The sequence below is a fragment of the Pagrus major genome, chromosome 17 (genome assembly GCF_040436345.1).
Source record: "Pagrus major chromosome 17, Pma_NU_1.0".
In the NCBI taxonomy this organism is placed as follows: Eukaryota; Metazoa; Chordata; class Actinopteri; order Spariformes; family Sparidae; genus Pagrus; species Pagrus major.
In genome coordinates, this window is record NC_133231.1 from 19,201,376 (window position 1) to 19,214,606 (window position 13,231).

The window sequence follows — 13,231 nt, forward strand, 5'->3', positions numbered from 1 at the left end:
GCGATAATGTGGAAGCTGGCAGCTGAGACACAGAGGGGATCCATGTGAAAATAACACTGCTGTTGCCCTCAGATACAAGATGGTCTAACATCCTCAGCACTTGTTGTGATGGTTCAGTGGCCTTTAAAGTCCTCCGGTTGGTTTAAATCTCACACTTTGAGCCCATCATAGTCAAGTACAGGTTGTAAATTTGGAGATTTAAAAAGATTTGTGCAGTGAAATCTTGGAGTTACTCCTTAAAGGTGCTTCCTCCTCAAGTTTTGGGGGATTTTCGTTTTGAGTTGTTTTGATGGATCATCTCCCACGAAACTACTTTTTTCCTTCGTCTTCTCTCACTTAGGAGGTTGCTGTTTACTCTAATGCTTAAAGCCCTGAAAAGGAGGAAGAAAAGACAATAAAAACGCATCGTGACAGGACATAACTGAGAAGGAAAAATGTCTCGGACAGAAGAGGTCAACAAGATGACAGAAAATGTCTACAAGGTACCCTAAAAGTGAAATTCCTAAGGATATGATCTGGTTTTATTGATTTAATGAATGAATATTTGTTTGACACAATCATAAACAGCACAATGTGTAGTGAAATTGTTAGAAATGTCCTGTTATTTGTCGGCATCAGGGGATTTTGGACCAGTTCAACCCCAGTCTGAAGAACTTTGTGACCATGGGGAAGCACTACGAGAAAGCCCTGACAGGTTAGTGAAACACAGGCCTTTGATTGTGTCGTCTTATCTGGGTGAAGCTACGTCACTGAATCTAAAATGTACTCTTCTTCAGGAGTAACTGTGGCTGCCAAAGGGTACTTCGATGCTCTGGTGAAACTTGGAGAGCTGGCGAGCGACAGCCAAGGCTCCAAAGAGCTGGGTGAGTGGGCGGCTTGGTGGAGACGGGCCGGGGTTTGAGGAGCAAATAAAAAAACAAATTGGCGGTGGCACATAATAAAGTGAAGAGAGTCGACGTGACAGCTGGAGAGAAGTTGCAAAATAGTCTGCTGCGTGTGTGTGTCGGAGAGGGGAGGATGAAGACAAGAGGGAATGAGGAAATGTGGAGAGAGAGGGAGAGAGAACAGAGGGAAGGGGAGAGAGTAGGGTCATTGTTGGGAGATTAACAACACCACATGATCTCATTGTAATGCTGAAAACAGCGGGGGAGGCAGGCAGGAGAGTCGGAGGGCGAGATGCCAGCCACCACATACTACAGCGCTGTGTGACCGAGGGAGAGACTCACAGCTGACCGACACTTTGTACATGAGAAACTGTGTTCAAACAGCAACATTTTTACTGATGTGCTGCTGCATGTATGCTGATGTTGATACTGTTGTGAGCAGCCATTATTAGAGCACAGATTTTAGTAAGGGATGCACTGATTTATCGGCTGATATTCACCTTGTTGACAGCTATCGGCCTTTTGGCAAATAAAATTAAATTCAACAACACCAGAGGCCAATTATCTGTTATGTCACACCAATTTTCCGCTGCCACATAATGAGCTACTGGATTGTGACATCCCTGCAATTAGTTTGTAGAGCAATGTAAGTACAGAAAAAATCTTATCCTTGAGTACATAGCTGTATAGCGGTCTGAAAAAGCTTCTGAAGCTGTTATTTTTCCTTAAAAAACGGTCTTCATGTGAAAATTGGTTATATTTATCAATTAGTCAATCAAGCTTTATTTATCCTCGAGAGATCCTTGATGGGTGATTCTCTTTTACGATGACATCGAGTCAAACAAAGCAAAAAAAAGTTAAAACAATGACAAGAAGAAACGCGAAAGTAAAAATGTAAATAATGTAAAATAGCATTCAGTCGCAGAAAAACACAGTACTGTTTCTGAACTGTATCTAATAAAAGAAGCTGAATATTTTTATTATCTGAAAGTCTTATGTATTACTGATTGTCTTCACTGTTGTGCTTCACTGCTCCTCACAGGAGACACACTATTTCAGATGGCCGAGGTCCACAGACAGATTCAGGTGCAGCTGGAAGATGTGGTGAGTCAAATTATTTAAGAAATAATGACATCGTGTTCGTCTGGCTGGCTGTTAAACCTATTATTTAAATTGCACATTTATTATACATTATACAGAGATTTTTGGGGGATTTTTGCAACCATTTTTAAATACCATATGATGTTTACAGTGATGGAATGTTACATTTACTCAAAATTTTGAGGTACTAGTATACTACTACTAGTAGTATAAGTACTTAAAGTATCTGATATTAAATGTACTTAGCAGCAAAAGTAATTTTCTTTCAATAATTGGACTTAAAGGGCAACTGCACCCATTTTCATCATTAAAAGTGTGTTTACAGGTCTTGAGGAGTACTACTGCATATATGAAAAAAGTAGTATAAAGTCTTTTGTGGCTCCAGAGGAAGCTGCATATAATCTGATAAATTGCCTCCAGTGATGTCACTCTGTGGCTAAGTTGCATTGTGGGTAATGTAGGCGTCAGGTTTTGAAAAGGCAGAAGAATGCAAGAAATAAAAATGGTGATATCTCTGATTCTGCTGTACCTACATTACCCACAATGCAACACCAAGTGATATAACTGGAGGCAATTTATCGGATTACATGCAGCTCATGAATGACTTTTGGGTACTTTTTACAGCACTGGATGTTTAAGTCATGAATTTTATGAAGTATCCTCAAGTTGGACTCAGCTCCAGAGTACCATTTCTTGAGGCTGTGTAGAAAATGTTATTTCAGCCTGTAATACTCAAAGTTTCATTTTTATGTTTTGGGAAGATGTGGATGTTGTAGTGTCAGTATACTTTGTATAATTGCTGCACATGGATGTTTTCATCAACAGTTGAAGCTGTTTCACTCTGAGCTGCTCGCCCAGTTGGAGCAGAAACTGGAGCTGGATATTAAATACCTCACAGTAAGTTAACATGTTGAGTGAAACATCTCACAATTTTTTTTGCTGGATTTTTGCTTAGTTTAAAATATTCATTTTACTTATTTGCCTGGAATGTGAGGTAGTGTGAGGCTCGCACTTAGCCTCATAATGGATTTACTGGGGAAATTATGGAATAATACATACGAATAATTGTAAAATTTAACTGGTCATTGGATAAAACACACTCACAAGATTATTAAAATCAGATTTTTTGGCAACCACACTTCAATCTTACATCTTACTCTATCAAACCATATTTCATCCAGCACTTATTGAATAAATCCTCCGACTTTTATCCTGCTTTCCTCTCAGGCCACCCTAAAGAAGTATCAGAGTGAGCGGCGGTCTAAATCTGAGTCTATCGAGCGCTGCCAGTCCCAGCTGAAGAAACTCCGCAGGAAGAGCCAGGGCAGTCGTCACCCGAACAAATATGGAGACAGAGAGATGCAGGTAAGTGAAGCAAAGAGCAACATGCACAAACATGTAATCTGAAGTCAGCACGACACAGTGACCTCTTTCCTTTGAGAAACAGAAATCCTTCAAATGCATTTAAGCTAAACATCACACTCAGCGTTACAGCAGATTAAAAAGCAGAGTTATGTGGGCGTTTGTGTAAGAAATAGGTCAGTGTGAATAAGATTAAAGAGCAGATCTGCCTCAGCTGATTTCTCAGAAAACAAGCACCTTAGTATCGGAAGAAATATGAATATAAGAGGGTGGAAGGATTTAGCTACTTGGAGGGTAAAAATGAGAAATCAAAGGTGAGGAAGGGGGTTAGGGTGGAAGAAAAGGTCACCAGGGCAAAGGGGAGTGTGCTTTATGACTTGGATTTTGTTATCATTGTGCAGCAACAGGATATGATGTCACACATTCCTCCAGGTCTCTCTGTTCTTCCTCTTTCCTTACAATGTGCATTAAAGGTCACTCCGTCTATTAGCACTACGTGATGCAGGGCTGTGCTTGCATGTTTGAGGATGTGCAAGTTGGCACTAAGATCTCTCGACTTTTTCTCTTAAGTTTGTGGAGTTGATGAGTCGCCGCCAAGGTGAGCTGGACGCACTGGTTGCCACGGGCTACAAGTCTGCGCTCACTGAGGAAAGGAGACGATATTGCTTCCTGGTGGACCGACAGTGCTGTGTCACCAAGCTGCTCATCAACTACCACTCCAAGGTGATCTGTTCACATTTAATTAGGGGTTCAGCTTTGTAACATTTCAGCATTTGTATGTTTAGATTTTAAAATCCAGATGTTTTAAGTGGTTGGTCTTTCTGTTGAAATTAAAGGATAAGTATGTCCTCTCTCTGTCTTCAAGCCCCAATGCAACAATTCAAACACTGATATGGCTGATCCCTCTGTGTCACAGACCTTCATGGTTGTCCAAAAACTATTAAAACACATAAATGAGCCACACTGTCACAAGAAGTGATGCACCGTCCTGGTGCTGTAAATACTTAGAGATCCTAGAATGTGTATTCATGTGCTTCTGAAAGTGGTCCCCAATAAATGCTAAAAACTGCAGTACCCAGCTGTTTTGCTGAGACTTGTCATGAAAAATTAACATAAATATGTAGGACCCATTTTTCAAGATTTACATCTTCATTGGGATTAAATGGAATTGGGGCTAAAGACACGTAGGGAACAGTAAAAAGTAAATGTAATTTATTTATGTTATGGACGTATGCTCATTTACAATTGTGTCAAGATGTAGAACAAAACAGTTAGACAACAAAGACAACAATGCATTATACCTAAAAGTTAAAATACAGGATAAATATTTTATTAGAGTAAATACCAATATGAAAAAAATTAAAACAATGGAGTATAAAGTAGATTAAAAATAAATAAATAACTCCGATAAATGACTGCAGCCTTGTCCTTCAACAGTGTTGTGGTTTTCTCTTTAACCTAGGTGAGAGAGCTCCTGTCGCAGAAACTGTCATCCTGGCAGCAGTCATGTTCTCAGCCCACGAAGCTCCCGGAGCGCGCTCTGAATCTGCTGCGTCACACTGCACCTCAAGGCTCAGGGGCTGCTGGGATGGCTGAGGTCCTCCGCCACACCAAGACTGGCTCTGCTCAGCCAGAACAGGTCAGATCATTTGTTTAATACTGGTTTAGATGTGTACTTTGATTTGATTGATAAATAACACTGACAATATTAGAGTTTCTTCATGGACCTGTATTTTAGTTAACAGTATCTGTCCTTGGTTTTTTTTAGAGGCTCTCTGTTCAAGAAGTTCCTCCTCTCTTAAATGGAGACTCCAGTCGTTCCCAGCAGCAACGCTCGCTCCCCTCTTCCTCCTCCCAGAGTGAAACTGGTCCTCCTCAGGGCTCTCCCCAGACTTTCCGCTCTCTTGCCACTGGAGGAGCTGCTGGAGCTTCATCACTAGGAGCGTCTCCTCAGCACACCAGCACACCCATCAGTGCATCAGCCAGCCCCCTCCCTGACAGCAGCACCAGTGACAGCGCCAGCCCCGCTGCATCCACTCCCTCCACGTCCAGCAACTCAGCCCAGCAAAGCTCTCAACTCCTGGCCACATCCAACCTCTCCCCGTGCCTCATCCCCTCCACGGTGATGTCGCTCAGCCAGATCTCCCCGACCAGCAGCTCCTTGCAGGGCATGACCCTCCCCATCCCCCACAGTGCTCCTCACAGTCCTCCACTGCCCCACAGTGCCCCTCTCTCCAGGGCCATGACTCCTGTGCAGTTACTGCACCAACAGGTGGGACCGGGAGGGAGCAACACCTCATCACCCTCACATAATCCCTGGCTGCTGAAGGCCTCTGATATGTGTGCAACAGCGACGCTTCCACTGCCAAGGAGACCTGTCAGTGAAATGAGGCTGGGCGGCTTTCAGGGTATGATGTGATGAGTCTCTATCCACATTCTTTAAGTTGTACATCTTAAATGTACTAAAGGGAGTTTTTAACCAGTTATAAAGCAGTCTCAGTTAAATACTGATGTCTCTATATATGACCTACATAAGCAAACGAGACCATCAGTGAGAAGACTGACTTTTTCTATATAGTTATTATAGATCTTTACAACACCGATGGTGCTCATACAGCTTTTGCCCACAGGGGCCGCCAGAATCAACAATAAATGAAAGTTCCTTATAGGTGCTTTAACATTTTAGGCCTCATTGATTTGGCGACACCGGTGGTTACACAGGAAAAACCAAATGCTTGTTTTATGGAGATAGGAGAGTGAATACTAAACAGTAACACTGGATTACATTCATGTATCATTTCAAATCCCTTGTGCGTGAGTTGGCAATTTGAATCCAACCTGAGCCTGTCGGACCCAGCCATTAACAATGAAAACCATCATGTATAGACACAATCACTGAACATAAATACATTGAACGGCCATTAATTGTATCACAGAGGGTTGGATTTCATTAAAATCTTAAACATTTTTTTCTTTCTCCTCTACTAAGGCTCCAGTCTCCCCAGGATGCTGCCTTTATCTGGACCTACACGTGTGGAAGCCATGTATTCTCACACTCCTGGAGCATCAGAGGGTGGTGGTCTAGGGGGCGGAGCTTGCTTACTGCACTTCCTGCCTGGTGACAACATCACCCTGCTCATCTCTGAGCCCAGAGACGGGTGGCACTACGGTCAAAATGAACGAACTGGACGGTGAGTTGTTAAAAATCCTACTGAATTATGTTCTGTATGACTCGAAAGAACCTTGCAATGTTTAGCATTAAGATTAGAAGACTCTGAAATGGCCCCATGCCATAAGACAAGGTTGAATGAAGCTGGGTCTTCCTGAAATGTCAAGATTAAATTCTGGCGATAACCTTGTGCTCCTTTCTAGCTCGCACTAAGTAGAACAGCTTTTTCTTTCTTGCTTCAGAAGACTTCACATATGTCGTGTTGTGTGCAAGGTTCTCCCTGGCACCAGGTTAACATATATATTCATTTAAGAAAAGATAAAGGGAGTTTTCTTCATGACAAACACTGCTGTCTTACTGCTTGAAGCTCTCATTTTATTAAACAGTCATGTAAAGTAAAATTTTCCTTCACAGGAAAGGCTGGTTCCCTTTCTCTTACACTCAGCCACACCACAGTAAGATGGATCACCTTGAGAAGTAAGTCCAAGAAGAACAAACACTGAAATCTTTGGGTTTTTAAGTTATTGTTGAACTTAGACACTGTTCCTGACAGAAATACTTCCTTCACTTCCCTTTAGCTGTTTTACAACTCTGTATATCAGCAATACTTTTAAATGTAGGAAGTTATAATGGAGTATTCAAAGAAATCCTTCCACATTTTCATGTTGAAACTAATATGACACCCTTCCTTTTCCATCTGTGTTCTCAATAAATCAAAACATTTTTCATGCCAGATACACAGAAAGTGCACAGGAGCTCATAAACTGCAGAATAATACTTACTGTTGCCCTCTCAGTCTTTCCATCGCCCCGTCCCAACACATTCACCTCGCTCTCCAACACCAACAGCGTTGTTGTTGTATTAACACAAAACCAACGTCTCTCCACTCTCATAATGTTTCCTCTGTCTTTTTTCTTGTATATTCTTTCCTCTCTGTCTGTGACCTTTCCTTTAGCTCTCTCTTCTTATCTAAGGCGAACAGCACCAGTACAGGCCAGCTTGACAAGCTGGGGTCCGCAGGTCTCCCAGCCCTCACCCCCGAGTCCGAGGAGGAGCGCTCCCTTCCTCCCCAGAGGGTCAGCACCTTCCGCCCACGCCCGTACAGTATGGCCGACAGCAACAAGGTCAAAAACATGAAGACTTTGGGAGGAGATTGCTCTTCATGGAAGATATGCAGATGCTTCATAATCCTGGAAATTTAGTCAAAATATCTCAGTTATATAATCTCTTCTTTACATTACAGATCACCTCAGATTTGGCCTCTCCACCACACTCCCCAACCAGGTAACTTATTGCTATTGCTAAAGCTATTAGCGAGCTTGTCGCACAAGAATGGCAGAGAAAGTGCAGCAGAAATTTCCCAACTAACGTAGTAGCTTGACAGGTGTGACCACTACCAATAGTCATGTTCATTGTTTACGTTTGTTATGATAATGTAAGCCGTTTTCTTACACGTGAATGAGACATGAGGTTATCGATGACATCTATGTGCTGCAGTCTTCTTGGGAGAGTGGCTCTGAAGGGAGGCTTGTTTTATAAATCTATTTCTTGCTGTTCTTACCACAAAAAGTTGCCGGAGCACCACTTTAATCACCAGTTTATGTAATGTGCTATTGTCATACCTTTATTTTTTTGTTTCCTTCTTTCAGGAGCAATCCATTTGCCCACATCCGACTCAGAAAAACTGTCACCAACGATCGCTCAGCTCCCATCATTGAGTAAGAGTTTTATTCCCACAGCAGCAGCGATCCTGTTCTCTGTGGTGTCAGTCCATCAAACCTCAGAATGAATCCTGGAAACAGCCCACTGGTTCATGTCGATTCTTTTAAACTGTACTTTACTTTGTACGTTCTTTTTTTGCAAGTTAATCAAATACAGATTGTGTTTCATGTGCAGGAATAGAACATTTTTCAAATCAAAGTATAAAAAGTTAATGTGTAAAGGCTGATCTGTTATAAATATGATTACAGTTCATTGAGTTTTGAACTACTTAAAAAAAACACACAAAAAAAACTGGAAACTGTCCACTATAATATCTGAAAATTCAGTTTGAGTGAAACGTGGGCATTGAAATAAAATCTAGTTTTTATGAAACAGAGGAAAGGCCATAGGCTTTGCTTAGCTTAGTGTTTGAGATTGATATACTGAGTCTTGCTTGTCCAGAATAACTAACATTTTTAGGCGTATGTAAGATGCCTCTTATTTCTCTTTTTGTTTTACAGTGCAATTTTTTCTCTGCATAACCCAGAATCTAGATTTTTGTTGTTTATTGTGCCATATTCAGAAAGGTTTTCTGTGTTCGGCTGATCTAGGGACTGGCTCCTAATTGCAGGTTGTGAACTTTCACTGTAACAAAGTGTTATGGGAAAAGGACAGGCTCCTACTCTAAAAGTGCTATTACAATATTATATTTTTAGGAGAGCTGCAAGGTTGTTCTCGGTTTCAGCGGAGGTGAACTTTTAAATTTATTCAAAGTGTCTTTTCTATTTTAAATCAGGTTGTTTGGTCGAGAGAGACTTGGAATATTTCAATGAAATTGGCGCAATGAGTTGTTTTTGTGTCATTTTTATGTTAAAATTACTGAACATGGGCAGTGCTGTTTGAGTGATCATGTCCCTGTCAGTTATATCTTGTGTTTATTCCAGTTAACACGACACTACTCTGCTGCTGTAAAGCTACATATTAGTATTTTATGAATGTAGATTTTTGTAACTCTTTACCTGGACTTAAAATACATATAAGGAAAACAAATTCTACCTTAAATCTGATTATTCAAATGATTGATCAGTCGGACTTGTTTGTTTTTAAGTGGAATACTTATTTGATGCAGAGCAAGACAAGCTCATGAGCTTCACAGACACAAACTGTGACAGTCAATAGTTGAACGGTTGGAGGGTGTTATCATTGAAAGAAGTGTTTTTTTTTTTTAGAAAGTAGCAAGTCGTGGAGGGTTCAAAGTGTTAAGAATGAGAGATTTGCGAGCTTAGTCTTTGGATTTGATGTCTTCTTGATTCCTTTTCAGTCCCAAATCAAAAGCTAGACAACATCTAGGCTAGTTGATTGTAGCTGTATGTTTACCAACCAAACTGAGCAGAATCTTTAAGAGAGATGTGAAAGCCAAGACAGACGATAGGATTGAGTTTTATTGGGGAAATGAATCTATGAAAGTGATGAAGAAAGCATACGGGAAGTTGGCCAACGTCTGAGCAAGTGTTTATGGTAAACTAGAGACATCCAAAGTAATATTCTGTAGCTCTGTAGTCGCCTCTAGAAAACTGTGGTTTAAGGTAAAAATTTGTATCTGGTTTATGTTCCTGTTGAGTTTCTGTGACCTTTTAGCACCTTGAAGACTCAACATATCGCCCACAAGGGTTCTAGTAAATCATTTCTAACAGCATATATTATTACTTTGAGCATTATGGCTTAGTTTATAAAGGTGACAGCAAAATTATAGAGCTAATGCTTATTCATGCTTGTATATAGTGCTTAAAACATGTGTGATTGTATGACTTTTATTTGACTTCCTTTTATAATGATATTTCACTTTGGTTGAACATTTTGACTTTGTAGAAGAAGGAAAACTGCCAATACTGGAAACCCTGCACATCTGTCAGTCATGGTATTCAAACTGAACAGGAAATAAGACCTCTTACAAACACAGAATGACATATTATTCACTTACATATCCCTGAATGTGTTTTAAACTGAGAATATTGATTCAACCAGACTGAAAACTGTGAGCATCTGGTGGCTGTTGTAGTGGCCAGTAGTAGCGAGAGTGAAAGTGACAGTATATAGTAAATATTTCAAAATAATAATAATTAAGCCCTTAGAGTGCGTTATGTACTTTTTTTAACAGGCCTATAAACAAACAGATACAGAGCTCTTGATACAAGGTATAGCAGTTTTCAAGAGCTAACCTGAGTTTTAGATGTACCTCAAAGTTATATTTTTACATTTGTACGTGTAAACATGAGAGCAAAACAGGCTATTTGTTTTAGTTTTGGTGTGGTGGAATCAAAAAGAGCCCATTGCTTGTCTAGAAGTCCTTCAGTTTAACAATTTAGGTAAAAAAAAAAAAAGAATTACATGTTGCCCGTTTAATGAAAAGTGTGTGAAATTGAGTGTAGAAGTTATTGATACAGAGGAAGAATTTTGTATTTTCTATATGTACAACATAGAAATAAGTCTGAATTGTGAAATATGTTGTCAGAAATACTTGGAAACCTTATTAAAAATATGAATATTACAGATATGAAACAACACGAAACATAAAATGGCAAAATTAACAGACAAATTTACAGTTAAAGGATGCATGTGTGTACATAAAGTGTGTAGATGTCTAAAAGATATTTGTTAACTAATTGATTCGATGAACGATGCCACTAAAGTCCAAAACTCTTCTTCCAAAGTGAAATATTGTTTTAACATTGCACACTCAGTTTACAGTTTCTTGGTTCTCTACAAAATATGAAGCAACTTAAACAGACCGTCAGTCTGTTCTCTGAATTGCAACGACATGAAATCCTGGTGACTGCAGAAGATATTATATTATGATGATGAATACTGCTGAAGAAGACATTCTTTACCTGAAACACTGAATATTGACGTGTTGTGAAATAAAAGTTCTATGAAGGAAATTATTGTTCAGTTTCTCTTGATGTTTATCTTTTAAAACAAACTGCATTTTTAAATGTGCCTTTACCGTATTATTGCATAATATCAAATATAGCAGGTCTGTGGAGATGCATATGAGCAGAGACAAAGGTGTTAAAATGGCTGTGAAGCGACTCCACATATCGTTCTACTACCTTTCTTATTCACTCAAGTAGAAACATGCTGGTATGAAACAAGGAATTCATTTTTAAACACTGTTAATCTGATTTCAGCTCTGTTAAGTTAAGCCTCTTCTCAAGGATCAGGGTTGTGCGGAAGCTTAGTTTCAAAACTCTCATGATCTGCTCCGCTAAATCAAACAGAAATCTTAACACAGTTTTCTGACAGAAAAACTTGATTCGATTAGTTGCAGATTTGCGGGTGTTCGAGATGGTGGTGTAACAACCACGCTTTTTGTCTTAGGTCAAGTTCAGGTCATTTAACTGGCATATGAAAAGAATTAAGAAAAGATTAAAGAAGTTTTTAGCTTTGAGTTCAAATTTCAACTGTCTAAGGGGAGAAAATCATAGAGACAATTTTGTCATTTTTAGTTACAATTTTTCAAAGTCTGAATCACAAAACACTGTTAAACAAGTGGTTCTAGTTTTAAGTCTTGGTCAATTCAGACAATTACACTTATGAAATGGTATAATGTAAAAAATGAATGTACTGAATGTACTCAAACAAAACAATGCGACACATGTAGAATTAAATAGACAATCTTTATTTTGGGACAAGTGGAGCAGATACGTGGACACATTTGAACAAGAGGAACAGCACATGGGTTGATTTTGAGAATGAGAAGTTATAGATTTTTAAGCCATTCCAAGTTGTTTCCTTTCGGGTCGCGCGGATGGTCGGGGACATCAGGCATGTTTCCGTCATCTCGCACAGGGACTGCATTAGGAGAATAAAGAACAGAAGCATTAATATTTGATTAAACTGAGGTTGAAGTAATGAGCTTTCAATGACAAACAGAATCTGCTGTAAAAATAAAAACAACAGCGTTTACCAGGGTAGCTGAATGGCGTTGATGCATTGATCATTCCTGTATACTTTGTGATGGGGCTGATGAATGGAATAACAAAACCTGAGGAAGCAAAGGTTTAGTTAACTTTACATGTAATATATTAATTAGTATTGTGTCTGCATATTCACGGTCACAGCGGGAAAGAAAGAGAGACAGAGGGACGCCTTACTCCCATCCTAAAGTACACAGAATCAACTTAATGGCTCATACAAGTTCCCTGCAGAGCCTAGACATAGTCTGGTGCTGAGAAATAAAAAGTTACTGAAAGGCAGCATCCGGTCACTATGAGCCCTCACCTTTGGTACAGCCAACCACAGGAGTCTGAAGATGAATGGACACCCCATTGACTCTTGAGGTGCTTTCGGTCTCCTTCTTTTATCTAACCTTTATCATATTCACCTTCACATGTTGTATAACAGCAGTAAACATAATATACTGTATGTTCTCAGGTAGATTTGACCTCATGCTGAGGCTTTTGACTAAATTTAACTTAAATTGTTTTATAAAAAGGCAGCTGGTAAATACTTTATCCTGAAATGTGAATTCTGTCAGCTGAGGTTTGCCGGTGTTAGACAAGTATGTGTACGTAATGTAAAGGTTGTGCTCTCTTGCTGTCACTGACATGAGCTAAATGTATGAGGCTGGTCACTGACCTATCAGTCCAATACCACAGGACACCAGGATAACAGGCTCCTTGTTCCACGCATTCTTCAGGAACGCTCCGATTCCTGCAGACAAAACACCGGGCGGGTTAAAATCCTCCACATCAGACAGCCAACCTACGACTAGCTAACGTTAGCCACCGCTAGCAACACATCCAAGGTCATGTTTTTCGTTTTATCTCGGATGGATATAACTGTGTTGAAACAACTCTGCGGTCTAGCTAGCGCTATGTTAAACGCTTAAATCGTTTATTTATCCTATCTGGAGGTCTTGTTAAAGCTAATTTCACCAGGCAGATGCACAAAAAATGGGAAACGTTCACATACCCGCCATGTTGTCTTGTGTAGTTACCGCGCGAGGGATTCT

At 39.9% G+C, this 13,231-nt stretch overlaps 2 protein-coding genes across 2 annotated transcripts; one reads left to right on the forward strand and one right to left on the reverse strand.

Annotated features, from left to right (window-relative positions):
• Nucleotides 1–434: 434 nt before the first annotated feature.
• LOC141012331 (BAR/IMD domain-containing adapter protein 2) lies at nt 435–8,238 on the forward strand. The gene is made up of 14 exons (XM_073485781.1): nt 435–482; nt 619–694; nt 777–863; nt 1,927–1,988; nt 2,811–2,882; nt 3,213–3,350; nt 3,918–4,070; nt 4,810–4,986; nt 5,116–5,755; nt 6,337–6,538; nt 6,931–6,993; nt 7,472–7,640; nt 7,760–7,800; nt 8,166–8,238. Exons 1-14 carry the CDS (start codon nt 435–437, stop codon nt 8,236–8,238), a joined length of 2,001 nt encoding a protein of 666 aa, XP_073341882.1.
• Nucleotides 8,239–11,875: 3,637 nt separating this feature from the next.
• Nucleotides 11,876–13,224, reverse strand: ndufa3 (NADH:ubiquinone oxidoreductase subunit A3). The gene is made up of 4 exons (XM_073486158.1): nt 13,192–13,224; nt 12,856–12,930; nt 12,185–12,262; nt 11,876–12,069 (listed from the first exon to the last, which is right to left on the reverse strand). The coding sequence occupies exons 1-4, from the start codon at nt 13,196–13,198 to the stop codon at nt 11,978–11,980; spliced, it is 252 nt and encodes an 83-aa protein (XP_073342259.1). The 5' UTR covers nt 13,199–13,224; the 3' UTR covers nt 11,876–11,977.
• Nucleotides 13,225–13,231: the final 7 nt, after the last annotated feature.

What these genes read in the sequence shown, in the direction of transcription:
- LOC141012331 (XM_073485781.1), top strand. Translation starts at nt 435, where the DNA reads ATGTCTCGGACAGAAGAGGTCAACAAGATGACAGAAAATGTCTACAAG. An exon ending in GAGGCTGGGCGGCTTTCAGG is followed by an intron (nt 5,756 to 6,336) that starts GTATGATGTGAT and finishes TCCTCTACTAAG; the next exon opens with GCTCCAGTCTCCCCAGGATG. An exon ending in CAAAATGAACGAACTGGACG is followed by an intron (nt 6,539 to 6,930) that starts GTGAGTTGTTAA and finishes TTTCCTTCACAG; the next exon opens with GAAAGGCTGGTTCCCTTTCT.
- ndufa3 (XM_073486158.1), bottom strand. An exon ending in CTGTGGTATTGGACTGATAG is followed by an intron (nt 12,263 to 12,855) that starts GTCAGTGACCAG and finishes TTGCTTCCTCAG; the next exon opens with GTTTTGTTATTCCATTCATC. An exon ending in AACGCCATTCAGCTACCCTG is followed by an intron (nt 12,070 to 12,184) that starts GTAAACGCTGTT and finishes CTCCTAATGCAG; the next exon opens with TCCCTGTGCGAGATGACGGA.